Source organism: Varroa destructor, unplaced genomic scaffold, assembly GCF_002443255.2.
Source record: "Varroa destructor unplaced genomic scaffold, Vdes_3.0 BEIS01000007.1, whole genome shotgun sequence".
Classification (NCBI taxonomy): Eukaryota; Metazoa; Arthropoda; class Arachnida; order Mesostigmata; family Varroidae; genus Varroa; species Varroa destructor.
Genome location: NW_019211460.1, coordinates 36,297,108 through 36,319,833, shown reverse-complemented (window position 1 = coordinate 36,319,833; position 22,726 = coordinate 36,297,108). Strand labels below are relative to the sequence as shown.

Sequence of the window (22,726 nt, the reverse complement as noted above, 5' to 3'; positions counted from 1 at the left end):
AGATATTGATTTTAAGACAATGTAACGCTGGTCTAATACATACGTTAACCATTTGAACAAATGCCAACTTTTATATCATTATTGTTATTACCACCGTTATCATGCAAAGTAAATGGTGTTAACGCCAAAAGAGACAAGTGATTTTTAGAGCAGTGAAAAAAAGAGTGGATTAACACAAACTACGAGCCTGATGATGAAATTCTGTTTAGGCGGATTCAGAGCTGCACAGTAAGACAATAAATGATGGCCTTTCCTTTTTTTGCCGGGAAACGACGATCTACGTTATTGCAAGTTTTTCTGCGGCTTTTCAAAAACCCAAAAAGGATCTCCATCAGGAAGAACGAGAAATTCTAGATCGGAATAAGTGCTAAGGGCTTCAAATTCAATGAAAGAGCTCAGAAGCTATTCTCGATACGCCTAAATTTTTATCAACTGCCAATTGGGCTTGCTAAATCACTCACTTTTTGTTTTAAAAAACACAAGACTTTTTGCACCTTTTGGACTTTTTGGTAGCTTTATCCCCCTTGCTGAGAGTGTTGGAACTATCATCCTTATTTTATCTACGCTTAGCAATATTGCTAGATGAATAACTAATATTAACCACTTTTAATTAAAAGTTTTTATGAAAAGTATTTGGACAACGGCTAGGGAGCAACTTAGATCTCAAACGAATAATGGTTATATTAGTTAGTCATTACAGCCAAAGATGACATTTCTAGTTCATAAAAAAGTTATTGAATGATGAGTTCAGACTTGAAAGGTTCACAGCAGACCGCAAGTCCAAGCTATACAAGACATATATCATTTATGGCAAACTAGCTTAGCTCAGTGTTGTCGCTGCCCCTGATCACGGTAGTTCAGAGGTAACGTGTTTGCCTGCTGGGAACTTAGGGGCACGTAGTTGTGTACACCAATGATTGTCTGAAGCAACACTTAACGGTTTATGTACCGAACGTAAAACTCGGAACATTTCGTTCAATTCTGTCCTGCATACCACAAAATAGCATTCATTCTCGCGCATTCTCCCTTTTTTTGAATAGATGTCAACTCTCTATTAAAATCATCGGTAGTTAGGAAGTTCATTATTGGCCTGCAGAGTTATATTATCCGAAGTTGGATTTTTATTATTCAAATTGCTACAAGGTAATAATAAGGCAAAAGCAGACAATTACTAGTCCTATCGGTTACAGACGCTTAACTATTATTTTTATGGTTCTGCCAACACCTAACGATAGGTCGGCACGATAATAGTAATGTAGTGAATAGGTTTTTCCTAGTCATTTAACTTCGTTGATTCCAAATCGATAGTAAATTTTACTGAGAAATTGTCAAGGTTTTTTTATCAAGACGACGACATCTCATAGCCAACGGCCTGGCCAGCGACTACTTCCTTCCGGCCGTTATTTCAGGACCTTGCTAAGTTGACAGTTATGGTATACGTCAACATTAGGGTATGTTGCTCAGTGTAGTTCAGTTATTTTGGCTTTACTGTTAACTTCGTGTAATAGGACTAGTTACACATGTGCAGCCACTTGCAGATGAATAGGTCCGGCCACTATTCGACCAGTATCTAATCTTGGTCTGATACATTGAGGCGCAAATAATTCTCGTCGAATTTCTACTATCAAACGGAATTAACCTATCGTCGTATAGAACTGAATTCGAATTAAGTTATTTCCTCAGTGCGACCTCTAGCATTTTGGTTCGGAAGCAAATTGCTACTACCTTAAACATTTGCTCCGATCGTTGAAGCTAATACTCTAAACATTTTAGACAAGGCTACGCAAGTTTACTCTATTGTAAGAATGCTCATAACTATCTTCAGTAAAGCATGATAAACCTTATTCCTCTTGTATTTACAAAGTCTGTTGTAGCACATGGTGCCCAGCATATGAAATACATAGATTTCCTTTATCTCGCACACCTGTCTAAATGTATATTTTGTATGACAATTCTTGTGTGAACGATTCCAAAGTTTTCAAACGAAAACAACATAACACCATAATTATAATTGACGCCAAGGGCAATTTCCGGAAACAAACCGCGATCACAAACGGATCGTCATTAAGAGTATATCAATATTCCCGCTGCGTTTCTGGTCTTTCCTAAGGAGTCTCAATAAAAAAAATCAGTATGCACAGTGGCACCAAGCTGATATATTGATCTAGCTTGATAATCACTATTTTTTACGCTTAATCTTAGTTCAATGCTCTAACAATATAGCCTGTGTATAACGACACCACTCAGCATTATGTAAAACCAAGCTGTCAAGTCAATGTCTGAGATGCCGATGCAATGGAGAGCCGATTCAGAAGTATTGAGCTATTTCAAACGAACTCGGCGGATCTCAAAACTGACTAACTTTTGAACCAACTCGACTAAAATGATGATTTTTCGATATGTGTTAGATGTGTTCTTATTTATTTTAACACACTCGTCCCACCTATGGCTCTGGAAGCTTCTGGGCAGCCATACACGTATTATTCGCGTCCCCGTATGTAATTTTTCTAGCTCTGGCTTCTTGAAGTGAACCGACTGTGGGTTATACCTATCAACTTGTTGCTGTTTTTAAAGCACAGAAAGCTCTGTTGTCGCACAAACGCAGATGGGGTAAATAAGCAAGTAGAAATTAATGTTGTATATTCTTTTGCTCAATCAAGAAAGTATCATAGTTGAGGCATAGCGATGGTCTGGCGTTGTCATCATGTAACCAGACTGCGTACTTTCAGTAGCTGTGCTAACGATCCATGAATCTCTTGAAGGACTCGTTGCATTATTTTCGGCGAGTGTCTTGCCGTAGCAGATACCTGATATTCACTAGAAATAGCCTAATACCTTCCGTAATATATAATAATAACATCCGAACACTGCCACCGAACCCAATTTCTGTCCAAAGCGACGCCATTTTTAGCCAGACGCCTTACTGACCGGCCGTAGAGGTCGAACCATGCTTTGTCTACACTGAAGGTACGTTCCAGACTAATTTTTCGTTCAATGAACTTCCGTATAGTGTACGCGCAGTACACTACACGAATTTTTAACTGTCACTTCACGATCGACCCATTTTTTACCCAGTTCCCGTATTCTTAATATTTTTATTATAAAACTATGAAACGTTACATGCGAAACGCTAATCTTGGCCAACAGAGTCCTTACATTTCAAACTTTGTTTTTGTGAAAAGCCTACCCGGTCGCGGCAATGCGCTGTTCGGGTCCAAACACTCAACTACCTGCTCGGTATTCTTCCATCAATTTCCATTCTTGAAACGTAGGCACAATTCGCGTACTGTGCCTTTGTTTGAGGTCTTCTTACTTAATGCTTTCACCAATCTTGGATGAATTTCTGCAGCGCGAAATAAAAAAAATATTTGGATTTTTCAGATCTAGTGAACTGATTCCTCCTAGAGTAAATTCAACTGATTTTCCCTTACAAATTCCCAAAGGAAAACGCCGCATTTCTTCCGGTAGCAGCGTGTACTTCAAAAATTTAATCTTAATCTGCGAGATTCGCCTGCAACAGTCTCCTAAATGATACATTGCACTTGCCCTGTTTAATTGAATAAGAAATCGTTTGACTGAAATGCATTTTCTAGATTTATAAAAAATGGGTGTGTGACGGCGTAAAGAAACATTTTCATTATATCTATTTCTACTATTAGCACTTGTTCCTTTTCCTTATTAGCAGACGCAATAAACATCTGTATAATCCCCATTACACACACGTTTATTATGTGTGTGATAATATCTATAACTCTGACTCCAGCTAATATGACCCTTGTTAGAATGGTCGTTGTCTGTTTAGCTTACACATAACGGGAATCATTTGTTGTATGACCTGTACGACTATGTCGACAGTGCGGTTGAGGTTGTGATATTCGGTGAAGGTAGTGAGCTCCTTACTTGCCTCGCAATCGCCAACGATCGATATCGAAGCCCGGCTGGTTTGTGCGATAGACTTATGTCTACCCAAGAACAAGACGAAAAACTGCATCGTTTACTCCTTCACCCAGCGTCGACACTTTGTTACGTACAAGATCAGGGAGACAGATTACTAGCTTGGATGGAAGTAAACGGACAACGCTGCTTCCATTCCGTATGATCCTCGTCGTAACCGCATGCCATAGTCGTACAAAGTTATAACGAAAAGTTTTGAGTGAATACGTATTTGAATGCACGAAGCTAGCACTACACAACCAGCTTTCAGCTACGAAAGCGCTCCCCTTTTTGGTATAAGGGATAGTTAATCATTTTAACGTATAGTATATGATCACATATAGGATTAGAGTGCGGTTCTAGTGGAGAAACGCAACATGTCTGCGATATACTTGTTTTATAAGGCCATAACAGAAATGAACACAGATCGACGCTCAGACAAAAACCCTTATTCAATTAAGTTTTTCGAACTTTGACTAGTTTTCTATTAGGCTAGCTAAAATACTAACTACATCTAGGTTCGATTTTAGTTTAGCCAGATGAATATCTGGCTAAACAAAAACTAAAAAAGAAAAATAAATAAAAGTACAACAATATATAAACGCAGCTCTATCGTACTGATACAATTGGTTTAACGTAGCACAAATACACAGTTACAACTGTATTACAGTCAGTAACGGTCATCAACCGTCAAAAGTGATATTGTCGCGTTCTCATCAAAATCTCTCGGACCCTCCGTTCAGCAGTTCGCACGTGTGAATAGTTACTATGAATATACTGTAGTTGCTTCAGCCGTAACGCTAAGTTCAAGATCAGGCACTTCATGCATGTATATATAATGACAAAACAGAAAACAAAAATATGGTCATCATGCCAGCTGGAAATAACAGCGGTAAGTTAAATTTGGTATCGACTGCAACAAGACTAATGACAGCCATATTACACTGTATAGCAGTACTGGTCGTGATATATATTCGTTTGGGGTTTCCTCTATCTTTACGTATCCCTTTCAACTAAGTATTTCCAGCGAAATCCATCCGTAGAACTTTGGATACGTGCGTTAGACGTCAAATCTTCGCCTTCGCCCTGCTACTACACCAAAAGAGATCCAAGTTGAAACGCAAAATATCAATATTAGTATTTGATTTCTTTGTTGAGAAAAAACTGCTGTCACCAGGTCAGTTGTCTGCTGGGCAAAGAAGCAGCATTAGCTAGAGCGCCAGTGTGTGCGTGGGTTTGGTGACCACAGCCTCGACGTCGATGGCAGCAAGAGTCAAGGGGACGGACGACTTCTAAATAGAAAATTACTCAATATCTGACGGCTGCGTGAAGTCCCTAATAAGTATATTGGGACTGCTTCTTCCGAAAGAGGCGTTACCGTTTGGCAGAATAACAAGACTGTGTACACATTTTAGTTGAGCCGATATCGCAAAGACGTTCTGGGTTAATAATAAAGACCCGCTAAGCAGTTTTTTACTGTTCAAGCTATTTTTCGACTTAATATGTACATGGATCATATGATATGAAACGTTTTCCTTTGCATTGCGTCGCAAAACTCGTTCTCACCTGTGGTACAAGGTCGAACCCGTAATCTTGTTCTGTTTCATAGCCGCTAACGTACATTTCTATCTTTCTTAGCGTACAATATAATGTCGCTCAAACTTCCTGACCTGACAAAGCTAAGCCTTCTTTGTTCTTTTTGTTTGTCAGCCATCCAAGAAGGTCTATGTTGGAAACAACATTTAGAGTATATATATCAAATGCTGCATTGGAAAAATATGAAAATGTCGACAAACTCTCGTTCTAATCTAGTTTGCTAAATCGTATGAAGGGTACGAAAAAATGATCCAACTCCGTTGTCAAGTCACTAATCAGAATTTATCGTGCTATAATTTCATCTGTACGATACATTATCCCTTTATTTGCGGTACTAGGCCTTGATAGGTGATTAATGCATGTTGATTTGTTTATGTATTCTAAACTAATCAAATGGTAGCTGGTCTGTTTCACGATGGCCACGGAAGTTCCGTTAAAGCCTTATCAGGACTACACTACGGAGAGGGATCAACGCGCTTTAACAACGAGACCAGGAAAAAATTGAAAGGACTCGAAGCATAGAACCACGTACTTAGCGACTCACCGTAGTCTTCCGCTGCAGTAGTCGTGGTCTAAATGTTAGGGGTGCGCACGAGTAGAACCATGTCCCCGATGCCAGCACCCCGCTAGTTTCAAAGTTCGTTCAAATAAAAGTCACATCTGGAGCAGCAAGAGCGATAGCTTTGCGCGAATTCAGCATACAATGAATAACAGTAAGCAACTTCTATCGCTACTGAAAGAGCAGTATTGTTTATTCTTTCCTATGGTCTGGTCTAGTCCTTACATTTAATGCTCTAATTTCGTGCAGATTTGACTTAAAATGACATTATAGAACCGATCTTTCGTTATTTGAACAGCATTACGGAGATTTGGTCGAGTTTTATTCGATTGAATTTAAGGAATGGTTTATATACGAATATGACCTGTGTAAAGTAACTATTTTCCATAAGAAAAATGAAGATGTTAGTACTGATAAAACTTTTTTTGGTTTTGGAACAGATTTGGATTCAAAAATCGTTGCAGGAAAGTACGAGCATCTCTACCCATTACGCTAGGTATTTTTGTTACATACATTTTGAACCATTCTAGGGCAAAAAACAAACCTAACGGATTTTGCTCGCTTTCGTTAAGCATAAATTTGCCATCTCAAACACATACAATAGACTGTTTATTTTAGAGTCAGCTACAGTCGCATTATAACAATTAAATAGATATTGCATCAAGCGGGCACTTTACTTCGGCCATCCATCGGCTGGCTACATCATGTATAGCGAGACGTTTTTGAAGACGGTTTTTAAATCTTTACAAACTTTCAAGCATTAGCAGCTCGAAATATGGACGAAATTCCATTGGTACACTCTTTCAAAGCGATTGTTAGTGCACAACACCCACACTGAGTACTCGAAATCATCTTTTCCATACAAAAGTTCAGTAGCGTGCTTATCGTCGTTGACTGCCGAGTCTGCGGGATGGTGAAAGAAAATTAGCCTCCTGTAAAAAGAGAACTACATGTAGAATTAAAGTTGATAGGATCGTAAGGTAGAATTTTTCAGCGATGCTTCATTAAGTCTTCGATAAATATAGCTTAACGGTAGCTAGATAGAAATTTACGTTAGAAAATAAGTTAGTGTGCTTTAATCGGAAGGTGCTAACAGATAAGAGGAGACAGACAGCATAGGATCTTTGTACTGTTTGTATTTGAAAACGTTTTGGGTTTAACAAGCAATACCACCATAAATACTCCGTCCAACATCCCATCGTTCATACTTGATGGACGCTACCCTTTTGTTCTACTGTAGTGAGGTACTGCACTGACGGTGCGCGCTTGCAACGAATACTGTCTAGGACGTAGATTCGGGTTCAATGCAATAAAAAGCCATGTGAGGCAAGTTGCGTTACCTCAGTCTACGCGAAAGCCATACCTGTCAGCCTATTCCTCTCCTTTCTCTATAGCTTACAATCCAATTATATATTCAAGTGTGTAACACGATTTGCTTCGGATTCCGTGGACTGCCAGAGAGGGATAAGCAAATTTATTGAGGAACTAAGACAAATCGTCGTCGGTTGAACTATCGTCCGGCCTTTGGTAACAAGTTTCGCCGTCGTTCTTGCAATGGACATTGCATGCGTGTGCTGGCCTTCAGTCGATCAGAGTTTAGCGGCTAAGTCAACGGTTGCCATTGACTATTATCATGACCGAGAACAACTTTTTCGCTAAACGTAGAAAAGTGAATATTTGATGCTAGATGTTGTTACATCGCCAGTGTAGCGACGCTCTCTTGTCGCAAATGCATCTCCCTTCGGCTCTCCTACTGAATGCGAGTGTGTCTAATTTCTACAAAAAGAAAAGCCAAAACGTTCGCTAGCTTCTTCTCGGTCTTTTCTACATCGACAGCGGCGTCGCACGACGACGACAAGGCGGCGCTGGTACTAATCCGAAGGGCGGCAATTCGACTTCTAAGCCTGATAAATGAGCCTACGATTTCGATGGAGCCCCAGTGTCCATTAACATTATTGTTGTTAAAGTGGATGACGATACACGCATTCCTCTAGGCAAATATTTGATTGCACTCAGCGAAGCACAATTTCAACAACACGTATGTTTCATAGGTAGAAAACGTATATGCCTTATTAAAAACTATAGCACATACATGTGAAGCTGATAGCATATAGTTAAACAAATACTTTAAAAATACGTTTAGAGATAGTCGTCATCGCGTCTCGTGAAGAACACTTAAGCCTGCGAAGTGTGCGCTTTTATCCAAATTGCACAATAGGAGTATTTATCAAGTAGTCATATCGTTAGATCAACGTCTACCCTAACGGCACAGGAGTGTAATGTTTATCAGAAGAGCTTTCTAATTATGGGCAAATTTTCAAGGCAGATTGCGTACAGTACGACGGCAGCGAATCGAAATTAAGGATACGTATCCTAGAAGCCGCTAGGAGTAAATTCACCATCATCAACTATCTAAACTTACTTAAACCAAGTGACAGGAGGATAAGGGTTAACGTTAGTTTACTGACACCTGATGCATTGGCCTAAAAAGTTATAGAATAATCATATAATAATAATAATAAAGAAGAAAGATTCGCTCGGATAGCTTTACTGTTTAGACTCGACATTTATTAAGGAACGTTGTATGATGCACTTTCCCTTTTGTGCGGGCTCGGGCATCTATTCATTTTGTCTACATGCCGTCCAGTTCGGCGACTTCAAATCTCTGGTTTATAATTTACAGTTTTCCTTTACGCCCTCTACATGATCATGCCTTGATCAGGGTACCTTTACATGTTTCGGCCGTCTATTCGTTTGTATATACACGAGGATTACTATTTCTGAGACTGAGCCCGAGTGATATTAGCACGCAAATGAATCGAAAGATAAATACTCAGTGTAGAAAAACTTAGGAATTCTTTCCTCCCTCGTTACCTTTATCATCACCATCAGAATTTTCGTTGTAATAAATACACAATCAAACTGTAACACAAATCATTCTACCAGCTCGCATACTCGTAGCCTACCATCTCCCCATTTCCTATTCTCCCGCCCGTTCGGTCATACAGTTAGCGTAAACTAGTTTTTGTATTCTGTTTTACGTTCTAGAAACTGCACGCACTTGCTATAGGATGCTGTTTGTGTCGTCTGTAGGTCTTTTCGTTGTCTTCCTATTTTTTATGACTAATGGCGCTATACAAATCTATGTACAAAGCAAACGCCGCGCTTCGCGGCTCATCTCGGCTGTATCACATCGCATGCTGAGTATTTTTTGTCAACATGGCCTACCAACCTCCTTAAGATAGTGCCTACTACTCGCTCGCAAGTAATAGTCTGTCTTGGAAGGCCATTGCTGTTGCCGGCGATTCAGTCAGCCAATAGGTAGAGACATCATTGACACGTGCATGAAACTTGCAATATCGAGCAGCTGGGGTAATTCAGTTAATGAGTCTTGCTCAGCTTGACTAAATATTCCGTATCCATCTATTTTCAGCAGTTCTTCGAGTGGTCCTCGGAAGATACGACATCGAGATCATCGTCATTATTGTCCTCATGGCCTTCATCCTCACGGTCGCTGGCTTTGCTGGCGCTCGGACTGGCCGGGCGCGAGAGATCCTCGGCTGCCAGGCTTGCCTGCGCGGCCACAGCTGCTGCCTCGGCGTACTTGCGCAGAAAGTCGGCGTTAGCAGCAGCGGCCAATTGACTCATAACGAGCGCCTGCTGTGCCAGAGCGGGGTTGAATGCCCCCAGGGGAGCGCCCGGGAATGCAGGCAAGCGGGCTAGCAAAGAGTTGAACTCCTGTAACTGCGCCAGCTGGGCATGGTACTGGGGTGCTACGCCTGCCAACTGGGGGTAACCTTGAGGAAACTGTTGTAAGACAGGCGGCGCCGATGCTTGAGCAACTGGCGTGGGGGGTGAACTGGCAGCAGAGCGATCACTGCCACCTCCACCGCCTCCGCCAATGATGTTGTCGATAGAAAACGATTGTTTGTTTTGAGATCTTTGCAGTGGTGCCGATGGCGAGGTGTGCGCTTGGAGAAGGGTTTGGGCCGCGGAGGGAGGAGACACCGATGGCCGGGGACCATTGGAATGTGGGACGAGATGTGTTTTCGCTACCGCAAGAGCATTTAATCGAAATTTTGTCTGCTCCTGTAACGCGTTCTGTTGCTGCTGATGCTGCTGCTGCTGCTGTTGTTGTTGGTTACACATATTCTCGTAATGCTTAAGTTCGGCGATTGCCATTGCTGTGGCGTCTTTGACATGACGGTTCAGCTTAAACCTCTTCCGGCGTCTCAGGAAGCTACCGTTTTCGAACATATCACCACACGATGGATGCAGTGCCCAATAGGAGCCTTTTCCAGGTCGATCGGGACGACGCGGTATCTTGATAAAGCAATCGTTGAAGGACAGATTGTGGCGAAGCGAGTTCTGCCACCTCTGCGTGTTTTTGCGATAATAAGGAAACCGATCCATTATGAATTTATAGATTTCGTTAAGTGTAAGCATCTTTTCCTTTGATGACTGTATAGCCATAAACGTAAGCGATATGTACGAGTAGGGAGGCTTCTGATCGCCGTACGTCGGACAAGGGCCAGTACTTTCAGGAGGTGGCGAGTAGCGGTCACCTCCCTGGTAACTACTTATTTGACTAACACTTTGGTTTCCTAGCTGGCCTTGTGAACCATCGCCAGGGGGAGGAGAGAAATCTCGGCCGAAGGGGGCTTTGTCCTCAGCAGGGGAAAACCCTGCATGTGGCGGAAACGCTGGAAGGGCGGGAGATTGCGTCGGCGATGAGGGGTAACGAGCAGGTGATGATGACATGTTCTGATCGATACACTCCGGAGACTTTGCTCCAACTGGATAATGGCCACTGACCAATGCAAGTGGATTGAACATTGGGTTTGGGTGAAGTAAGGGATGTTGCCCGAATAGTTGCGAATGGGGGAGTAGATGCGGGGGAGTTTCTATCCCACCGCCGTCGGCGGCCGGTGGAACCCGTAACGGGTTGCTCAGAGTTAGAGGGTGGTCCTCGTTGATAACCACTGAAAACAAAAGGAATATGTCTGTTAGCGTAAGCGTAGACGTATTTCGTCAATCAATAGCCAGCCCTAGACGATTACGACTATTAGCATTATTAATGTCTACTAAACGGACCCTTGTGAAGCCTAGTTTGAGTAAGACAGCTCGCGCGGGCGCTCTAATCGATTGCCATCATTGCATTATGCTAATACTAATGGATTTGATGCGTTAGCAATCCACCAGAAGGCTAATAGGCCAACTTGCGCTTAGCTAGGCCTAGCCGCAAAAAGCGGGGCAGATCTAAAATAATAATGACAATGAATTATATTGATCTGAGGCACCTCTCGGTGCGTCTACCGCTTGTGTTAGAGGCACACAGAAAGAGCCGAAAAAAATCGTGTCTACGGAAAAGCGCTTAGATGTGCGAAGTAGTCAGAGCAACTGACACGGTCGGTCGGCCGGCCGGCTAGAGCGATCCGAGCGGAGCAGGCGCCTCTGAACGTACGAAGTCGGTTCAGCGTAAAGGCGGCGGCGGCGGCGGCGACTGCAACGGAAGATGGCGCGGTTTGAAAAAGGCCGCAGCAGCTAAGAACCTAATCGCCGTCATGCTGAAAACATATGCGTTCAGCAGAGCTGTCTGATCTATTAGACTTTAGTAGCTATAAGAACTGAGACTGACGATACGGGCTAAAGCATACGAAATAAGCAGCACCAGTAAGAATAACAGCCACTTAGTGAAGAAGTTGCCGGCTGGTACTACTTATGGCATCGTTCAGAAAACAAACTGCGCGGAACATCTCAGCCCCCTGCAATGGCTAATGGAGATCAACGGCGGAATCATATTTGTTGAGTCAAGTAGTACAATTAGGGTCATAATTAAAGTAACACAGGTCGATGTCACAAAGATGCAATGAGCGCAGAATAAATCAACTGATCTACAGAAAAATAGAACCGCTGGATTAGTTGAGCTAGTTTTGAATAGAATCGCCGCTGGAAATTCATGAGAAATACCTCTAGACCGACACACAGAGAGGAAACAGTGGACAATCGTATAGCAATAATAAGGCTGAAGTGATGACAGTAGGGGAGACGTTTGGTAGCGGCGCTATAAGCTTTGCATACTCGTTTGCGTCAAGACGTAGCCGAGTAAGTAATATTAAAATAATAGGATCAAAACAAATCTCAATAGATCGCAGCGAAGGTCGAACGCACTTTGCTTATCATATTTGACTCTACTCGAGTGGGAAGCTCGGCGTGGTCCGTACGCTTATTTGGCCACGTCTTCGGAGCTATCGGATGGGAACTGTGACTCAACGAATCATAGCATACATTTCAATAGAACTCGCCGTTCGTCATTTTCTGCTGATCGGGTTATTTATTTCTTATGTGTGTTTCGAGTACTTTCGAAATGAAAAGGTACGCTGTATGACAGGTGTGTATACAGGACGTTGTAAAGCAACTGGCTATCCAATGAGAACATCGGCATATGTTCAATATTATTGTATAAGATGTTTGGATACTTGTCTTACTTGATGCGGTGGACGTTGAGAAATCCGTGTTTTACACAATGGCATGTACATCCAATTGAAGTTATGTTCCGCTCACAGCTGTGCCACTTATTGAACTATACGCACAAGGTGACAGAAATCGTGGCCCGTCAACTGCACCTGTGTACAGCATCGGCAAGTTCAAAGTAGATTGAAAACTATTTCGTATCTTTTTCAGCCGGCGCACACGCTTTCAACAACGACACAGTAGAATATGATTCGTTCTAATTAGGCTCTAATTTTCACTTGTCCAGGCAAATAAGCACTCATGTCACCACTTGTAAATATGGTAACTATCACAGATATTTTGTTTGTACGCGCCCACACTCGTTCCTAGCTTCACGTCAAGGAGTTGGCAAGCATTTAACTGAGCTCTCAAAGCCCTTCCTCGTTCTCTGTTATGACGATGCTCTTACTTGTGGGCTTGTCTCGTTAGCGTTCACAATGTCTGACTGTCTCTCAGACAGACGTTCGGCCGCAGCCTCACGGCAGAATCAGGCAAGTGTCCTGTAGATAGGCCTGTTAAGCCAGACCAGCCCAAAAGGCCCCGCCTGCTCGCGGCGAGGAGTCTTACGAGGGCGGAGCTAAGCGACTGGCAGACACAAATCGCTATGGAAGCACACGGACTCCGCCTCCCGTGGCCGCAAAGGGCTACCGTCGTAGCGCAACCGAAGCAATCCCAAAAGACTCCACAGGGCCGGAACGGACAACGCGACCAGACACGGTTACGAAGCCAAGTGGCGGCAGGAGCACAGGGACAACTGCAGCCGCCAGGAGAAGCGCTAACTTTAGGTACAGGGATAGACAACTGGCCAAGATGGAATGGCGCTACGGCAGCGGCGGCGGCGGCGGCGGCGGCGGCGACATTGATGTCTGCCATATTGGCCAGCTTCGGTAGTGGCGGTGTGCTATGCGGTGCTGTCGGCGGCCAGGCGTCGGGCCACCGTCGTCTGCCGACAGCTGAGCAAGCGTCCGCTCCGTTCAGAGGTGTTTTTTAGCGGCTGGCCGAGTCAGAGGGAAGCGAACCACCGAGGTACAAGTCCCAACCAAACCGCTCCTGCCGGCGCCTGCATCTGATGTTGCATGCGAAGATGGCGCATGTATGTTGTTGTTGTCATTATTATTATTGCTGCCGGTCAGGATGTCTATAATGGTGATGATAATGGTGCTGGCGATGGTGATGGTGATGACGATTATATAGCAACTCGTTTGCTTTCAGCACACCGTCAAGCGTCGTCAACGTTCTCTGTATGCAATGGAAAAACAACAAATATCGGTTCAGGGTCTACGAGAAAAAAAACCGTAGCATCAGTCGTAGATAGCGGCAACAAATAAAGGAAAAATAAAATTGGCTTTACGCTGCGAGATTCTGATGTTCACTGACTGCTGCGTATGGGCTGCATTGCCGCGAGAGAAATACTACCAATGGATTCGTTCGACTTATCGTAGTACACGGCGATGAACATAGAAAGCATACATGAATTCGTGAATAGCAAATCTAGGTCAGATTAATATTTGAAATCGTAAAATTCAGGTTCTTATGCATTTTGATACTTGACGGCACACAAAATCTTGTTTCTATCAGATCATTTTCAATTAGGTAGTTAAGCGGGTAACGTATCTACCTGCTAATTTCAGGGACAGGTTGTGGTATGGGTTCGAAGCCGAGCATAGACAATCTTTGTTTCGTGCTGGGAGCCAGCCGTCTGTCTCATGGAAGGTTTAACGGCGTCACCGGACGTAAGACTCGGGACGTAGAGGTCGTTCTCCATTGCTTTTATCGTCATCGTTCATAAAGGGCCGTTCTTTAGGGGGCTGTCGGATTAAGCTTTGCTTTAATTTGGCCTCTCAGTATGGGAAATGCGTGAAACCTGTTCTTGTGTTGAAAAGAAACTGTCGAGCTTTTTTTGTAGACAAAGCTTTCCCTTGAATACGCAGCTTGAAGGTGGAGTAGCAAGGTATCATAGTAGGCGCGTGGTAGACCAGATGATCAGACGCATAATGCGTATCTTAAAACTCAGTCTTTCAAGCCGATGTCCATAATCGGTAGCCTCGTACCGCTTGCAGTCTAGATCTGAGTTGGATTATCGTCAGTGGGTTGTGCGGTCCTGCATCCGGCTTGCCCTATAAACGAGTACGCATGTGCTAAAAAATGAATATTACGATAAAAACTACCAACGAGCTTCTCTCCGCACTCCTCTTGCCATTAATTCGTTGATTTCTAACGCAGTTTAATGCGGAATATAGCCAAACCCTAAGAATCATCCCACTGCAATTTCTCCACTCCATGAAACCATTACAATTTCGCAGTTACCGCATCAGCCCGTTCTATCGTAAATGAACCCGATTCACGTTACGTTTATTTCAATGCACAGTTTTATTGCAGATCTACGTTCTTATAGCTATCCGGTAAAATTTTTTTAAACTCTTACAGAATCAGTTGGATTGCCTCTTTGCAGCTACCCCGTTGCAGTAACTCTGTTTCCCTTGTCAGTATATGATATATATATGTATGTATATACACCCGAATATCTATCTATCGCTGCAACGATTGTTTTTCATTGGTGCAAATATTCTACTGCTTTGTTTGAGTGATTGACGGCATCCAATAGAGTTTACGCCTCCGTTACCGTCATGCCGTAATATTACTGTACATTAATATATATTGCCTCATTGAAATATTCCATTAACTTTCCTTTCCATTCCTGTCTATTCCTTAACATCATTCTGTTTATTTTAGTCTATCTAATTCAATATCTGACACCTGATTTAATATGATCATTGTTCGGCTACTCGATATCAGATGAATAAGCAGACACCAAATTGCTTCTAGTTCTCCTAGGACCTTCATCAGTGCGCCTTCATACTGCGGTGCCTTTGCAACAGTAATTACTTTTCTTTGCATTAGCCATTTTGTTATTTTTTGTCTTCCAGTGACTCTTCCTTTGCCTCATTAGTAATTCCGCTGGAAGTATCCAGCTTTTTCCGACTAGAATGCCTCAGTAACATTGTTGCTGCGTGCAATTAATTAATTAATTACGCTTAGTTCGCTCAGTCAAGATATGACTGGGCCCAAATCGTCCAAAATCATCAAATGGCTCCAAAATCGTCAATATAAACTTAAAAAATTATACTCCACTTGTGCATGTTAGATTAGTTGTTGGCCGAATACAAAACAGCGGTCTAAGACTCATTCGAACTAGACACCGTATACTTCTAGAGTTTCGTCCCGCACTCTCGATACCCTGTTGCATCTATCTCGTCTTCTATTTCAAAAAAAAAAGCAAATTAACCTTACGCCTCTTGGGAGAAAGAAACTACGAACCAGAGCAAAAGCATTCGTTCACTAATTTGAGTTTTCTACTTGAGAAAAAAATAAAAGGAACAGAGTCGACTGTTTAAATTAGATCTAAGGTAAATTGTCTGCTTGTTCCGTCTACGGAACGCTTTTTGTCTGTCTTGACGTGCGCCTATCGTGTCTCCGTCGACTTTTTGTAACGTAATTGCATTGTTTTGGGGTAAATCTTACAAAAAAAAGTGAGAAGTTCTAAAAAAGGACAACACAAAACGCTCAATATTCACAATTTATTTAGGTATAGAACAGCAACCAGTGTTTTCAAAAGTGCCCTTAGGATGTTAAATGCTATAATTAAGTGAACCATCACCCTTAAAAATGGGGGACACAATAGGACGCAATAATTTATTATTTCTAAAGGTAAAAAAGGTGTCTGTTTGACACGGTCTAAAAGAGACGGCTACAAATATCAAAGTTTGTCAACTTTGTTGAATTGAAAAGTAAGCGGAAATGCCGGGAGAGTGAGTTAGTTTGGCTTTAAATAGTAATAAATCAATATCGTCTTTAGATCACGAGCATTTCCCCCAACTTCGCTATTTTACACAAATTCAATAATATCCGATATAACTCTACTTGTGCCACTTGGACTACTTGCAGTAAAAACATGACTGCGTGTAATGAATTGGCATGAATGCTTTTCCAGACCAGAATACATTGAAGAATTTACCCGGTAGCGATGGTAATTCCCGATGGCCGCGTTAATAAATGTAACCTTCCAGTACCATAGCAAGGTTAAGAGAGCTATTCTTACATCATTTGTTCAATACGTATAAAGCCATTATAGGAAACTTTTAAGGATGCTTGGTCGGTAGGACTGTCCGAACGTGGATCATTATCATAAGGATCACGTCGAGGACGCCAATCATTAGACAAATCATAAAAAAGCAAAAATTACTCCAACAGTCGAATAACGACAAGATCAACATAAATACGTGGATAGAAAAGTGAGATGAAGATGCATAAATTTAGTCAATTGGGTCTAGAGATCTGAGCTTTTAAGCGCTTGCTCTCCTGTGGCTTTTTTCCTCAACAACCTTTGATTTGGATTGTTTGTGCTGTGACAGAAAAGCTAATTGAGGTAGGGACTCTCTGGTTCTTCTGTTCAGTGGCCTACGTTTAAAAACAACTAACGATGATGATGATTATCCGCTTGAAGCACATCAAAGAATGGCGCTATCAGTAGACACCATATAAACAGAGGAAGGTCGTCTTCAACGGGCGGTTCTACTGAAAAGCACAAGAAGCAGCGCAACGTGCAAGATTTACAATCTACACATTATGGATCGAATGACAGTGGTTTTTGCCTACAAAAAGCTTAAAGTACAGTTCTATATCAGGGGCCGTAAGAGTAACAAAGCTACAAGAAAAATATCGGCAGCGGGATAATGCTCGAAATTTGTCTGAGGGGAAGCTTTAAATGAAGAAATAAAAAGGCAGATACTTAGAAATGTTGGGGTTGCAACGCCTAAGTATAAGTTTTACTTGCTTGTGGCTACAGAAAAATCGCTCGTTTATATACGTATGCTACGATACTATACAAGCTCCTTATGTGAATAGCTGACGGTTACTGGCGATGTTACCTACGCAATGATCTAAGCTACAACTAAGGGGGCGGCTCCATTCGGTTTGGTATCGACCCCCCTCCATGATTAATCGAGCTCCCTGCAGCTCGCGGCCGTCTTGTGCAGAGTCGCCACACGCCAACCAGGTCAGCGAAGACATGTTTTGTGCCGCCGAAAACAGTGAACTGACAGCTACAAGGGCGATATCTTCTACCTTTCAAATCGTGTGCAGTTTATACCACCAGCTCAATCACTGCTATCTGGTACCCTACCGTAGCTATTCACAAGTGAACAACAGAACCTAATCGGGAGTCCTCAATGATGGCCAATACTCATCTGCTGTATTTGGTACATCTATCCTGCTCTCTGTCATTCTTCTTCTACTGCTGCTGCTGTGATTCCTCAGCCTAGTGGGTGAAGGCTGCCTTGTGTCCTATACAAGTCGGCGTCATCATCATGTCCGATTGAAGTTGCCGATGTTTTTCCTAAAACTCAAGCTGAGCCAAAAGCCACCCTACAGTGAGCGCTAGGCATACTCCTACCGATTCGTCGCGGAGCCACCTTTGGGAGCTGCCGCTTCGGTTTGCGGGATTCTAGTAAGAGGGAAAATCGATATCACACTCGCAAACCTGAAAACGTTCAAAAAACCTAATATACCATTCTCATGTACACACAGTGGTTACATACAGTAGGTGAAATTAAAAAATAGCACTTGAAAAGGAAGGAACTGATATAGTTACTTAGAAAGCTATTTCAAGTCTAATGATATTTCTGATCAAATAGGTTAGAAATTGTTTATAAACTCGTCTAATGAAATGAAAGAAAGGAAAAATGTTTCATCTTGTAACAACACGAAGGTGTACAAACTAAATTTCTGATGAATCAGAGCACACGAGCAGAGAAAGACAGTTAAAGAAAGAGTTACAACTTAAGCTGAATTAATAAAAATACTTAACTGTTGCCACTTTTCAATGACGCACGCTGTAAAATAACACTTATTAAAAGTAATTTTTTTGTTGCTGTCTTCACCTGCATAGTCAAAGTAAAGGGTAGTTTTTCTCACCTTTTTCAAGAGTACCTTACATGCCCCTTAAAATCACCGGCTCTTAGAATAAACGAAGCCAAGTTAATAACTTTTCCGGCAAAATGGTATAATTTTTTTCTCAAAAACTGCTCTAGAAATAGAAACTACAATAGCCATACTTACTAGATTCTAAAATGCAGTTAGTGTACCCTGATCAGATTCTGACTACAAGAAAAATCGATAACTATAGAAGACTGCTTTCTAGTTGTTGTTGAGGAAATCAATTTTCTTGAGGTAATTTTCAAAGACTCAAGTGCCCCCATATTATACCATAGTTGCAGAGTGCACGGGTTGAGCCTGTTAAGCGCTGACGGGAAATTCGTATGTGTCAAAATTGGGCAGGTAAATCAAAATCGACCAACGAGCGAACTAAACGGATGCCTACTTACATATGCGGTCCATGTAGCAACACCGCCAAAGACAACCGGAACTAAATGCAAACAGATTATAATTCTTCCAATACTCAACTGGTTATTTTAATTTGGTCTGCAAATGTTCTCTCCGACTAATCGGCTCAGGTAATCGCCTGTGCGCCCGTCATGTTAAATGGATTAATAACTCCTAAACTTTTACAGTGAACTGCTACCACGAGTTGCTTCTATTTTAATTGCTGACAATGTGAAACCTATAAACGTCCGTTATTTGAAAAAGAAAACAAGAAATTTCAACAAGTAAGTGGTGAAACCAATTCTGTGTATACGCACATTCTGAACATCAACTGGTTGTGTTTTTAGGAACAAAAACGTCGTTGAGAAGTAAGATGCTTGTCGCACGGCTGCAATTGACTTGCGTGCTCACTTAGACATTATCGAATTGCCCCGTATCGGCCATCACGAGGGAGACGCCAACATCGTCTCCTGGATCGGGTTGAGCTCTTCCGGTAGTCGGAATCATGACGTACCCATCCAACTGTCAAACCGGAAGGAGAGCATGCTCCACTGCGCGTCAGCACTAAAAAGATGTTCTTGGCCCAACGTTCAGTCACTTTTCTCATCTTACAGAGGGGAGGGGGGCTGCTGCTGTTACAGCATAAGCAGACGAAGAGGTCGCCGCAACCGTCTAGGGGGAAGTACGAAAGCCAAGAATCTCTTCTCAAAGGATCTCAAATTTCCCCTTGAACGCGCCATAACATTAGATGGCCCGACCGCTTGTATGGAGTGCAATGCGTTCCGACCACCAACTTGAAGGAGAATCCCTAGAAGTAACAACAGCGAAACAGCCAATGCAGCTGTTCATTCGACTACACAAGAAAAAAGAGGTCGATTGCAGAGTCAATTCTTCACACTAGAAACGAGGTAGAATTATATGGATCGAACCTTTATGCTCTCAGTAATACAGAACTATAACACTATTTCATCCCGGTACGCTTTTTGCTTAGCATTTTTTTAAGTAAATTGACGAACCCGTTGGCCCCAATGACACATAAAGGGGATACACTGTATACATTTCTCTTAGGATCAGCCGAACTTATATTTAGGTGGCATATTATTAAATAAACGCTGCCAAGCTACCAGAAACTAATTTCAAAATGTGTTAAACATCTCATATTTTGAGAATGCCGTACTAAAATGGTGAGGATTTCAAGACATCTCCTTCAAACATAAAATTTTTAACATATCTTTTCCGAAGCCCGCGAGCATATGTGTGTACGTACCATCGTATCTTTTGGATGTACCCATTCGATTCACTGCTTTAGATTGACAGATGGACATAATTTCTAGCCAGCTGTGTAGGAGCCTACCATTGTAGTCGCATGCTGCCCAAGGCCGAACGGAATTGTGCAAAACAATAAGAAGCCAGTCTTCCCTGTTAGTTAGTCCAAAGTTCCCTATTTTTGAGTAAATTACGTAGATACTAATGGTCGTATAAATGCAACTGATCTCGTTGGTCATAACATAAGTCATTCACCAGCCGGCTTCCTTCGAAGGTGCCGGGTAACCGACCGAAATAGGCTGCTCTTCCGACCGAAAATAGCATCCTCCCGTTTTAGGATCACCTACAAACAGTCCTTTGGAGCACGGAGTCCAGGTCGTATGCGGCACAACTATCTTCGCTGTTACGGATGCCTTTTGATCTTGGCAAAAATGAGAAATAAATGTCCAAAAAGCGTGTTATATACTTAAAGCCTGACGTATCCATAATTCCCGATTAAACCATGTTTAACAGCATATAGAATCGAGAAAAGAATGGAAAATAGAAAAGAAAACACAGAAGGGTCACCAGTACGTGCGACAATCAAAGCTGACAATGTCTGTTAGTACTTGGTTCCTCTCTCCATCTGTAGAACTTCATTGCGCTCATAGGTTAGGAATCAAGGTTATGATCCCTAGAACGCCTTTATTCATCATTCTTCTCAGGTAGATCAATAGAAGATCCCTTGAGCAAGTTGTATAACTTCAAGTTGTGTAATTTGTGAAGCGGCTGAAAAGTGAACACTTAAACGAGCTTTAAGTGCTCACTTTCCAGCCGTATACCGACGACATCCAAGTTGTGGTCCAGTCAAAAGTTATGGGGCAGAGGTAAAATTCAATATGAATATTTAACGGATATCTAAAACTTATAAGCACTAATAAATGTAAGAATGCAACTAAAATGGTTATGTATATGTAGTTAAACGTTTAAGACCATATCGAATCTGCGCATCGATTTACCAAATAGTTCACAGACTCACGAAATAATGTGCATAGATTAATATTAAACACGAACTTCCTCCGCGTCTTCTATCATCTCTGTGTCTTAAGAAGGTTGTGCGTACCACGCTTGCCTGCCCCGCAACTTTACTTTGGAACTTATAAATATCTCTACAGCTAGATCATTGTTTAAGAACTTTAAGCGCAAACTAAAACGACACTTACTTAATAGATACCCGGATCAGCATTTTATAGATAGATTTAATAGAGTATATATCCTTGCTATTATACATCGACTCGTTAGCATTGTAATACTGGAATTGTTTAGTTGGTTTTATAGTTAAGTTATCAGAAATTAGTCCAAATCCGTATCGGTAGTTAAAACTGCCGAGCTCCTGTTGCTCTTACACGTATCAGTATCATATTGTGTCTGCTCATTTACGTATGGCGATTGATGGTCGCACATAGTACTGTCGACCTAATTGCAAAAATTTTATACAGAATCCTGTGTTCGCATCAGCAATAACTGATTTTTTAAAATAATGTGTATAAGGTTTATGTTGGCGATAGCTTAAATTCTCTAGAAATTTCGTAAAAAAACGTATTTAGAATAGTATTGTTTTAATCTTTACGTGTAGGAACTTCGCTGTAACAGGTTACGTTTTAACAAAATAGTCTAGCAGACAGAAAGTCAACGATAGCACCGGAAGCCGATATAGCTCAGGACTATGCCACACATAAAAGCAATAAGAAAGTGGTTACTTGGTTTTTCTAGAGCGTTCATTAATAAAATTATAAAAGGTTTTTATTTCAATTCACGCGGCTATTCAAGGTTCGCTGTCAGAGAGCTGCTCTTACGAGCAGCTAAGTAGGGATAGGAGCCCTCGAACTTCTTGAAAACTTGATAGTAAAATATTCGATAAAGTAGGTATACTTGTGATCTGCCAAGATATTGTTGTGCAGGTCCTTTCTAAAAAGCAAATCAGTCTTAAATCGATCCGAAGTTGAAATGTTTTGGAATTATGTGCTATATCCTGTGCGGCAGATGAGTCGAGGGAGCAGCAAAGGGTTCACTTCAATCTCAGAGAGGTTTATGATGATGTTCTCAACAATCAACCAGTAGTTAATTTTACAATATAATTTGTAAATGTATTAGTAGTCGTAAGATGGCGGTTACACCAGAACTTAATTCTAATCGCCGAATAGCTTCAGTCTGTTATGGTTGTTACTGAATTGCAAAGCGTTCGCTAAGTGCCGCCTGTACAAGTAACAAAAAGTACATCGAAATCAAGGAACTTCTCACAATGATAGTAGAAATAAAAGGTCGGAAATTCCAGAGAGTAAATCATTGGCTAGCAGGCATTGAACATGGTGTGAATTATGGATCTTGAATCAGTTGGAGTAAAACAGTGATCCTTTGCACTGATTACACATTTACTTCGCTGTAGTTAAGCTAATCTTCTCCGAAATGATAGGAAACACTAAAAAAAAAATTTTTTTT

At 41.8% G+C, this 22,726-nt stretch overlaps 1 protein-coding gene across 1 annotated transcript; it reads right to left on the bottom strand.

Annotated features, from left to right (window-relative positions):
* Positions 1–8,634: 8,634 nt before the first annotated feature.
* Positions 8,635–13,150, bottom strand: LOC111254828 (uncharacterized). Its single transcript, XM_022816080.2, has 2 exons — positions 12,577–13,150; positions 8,635–11,070 (listed from the first exon to the last, which is right to left on the bottom strand). Coding segments are annotated over exons 1-2 (1,554 nt in total). The 5' UTR covers positions 12,578–13,150; the 3' UTR covers positions 8,635–9,517.
* Positions 13,151–22,726: the final 9,576 nt, after the last annotated feature.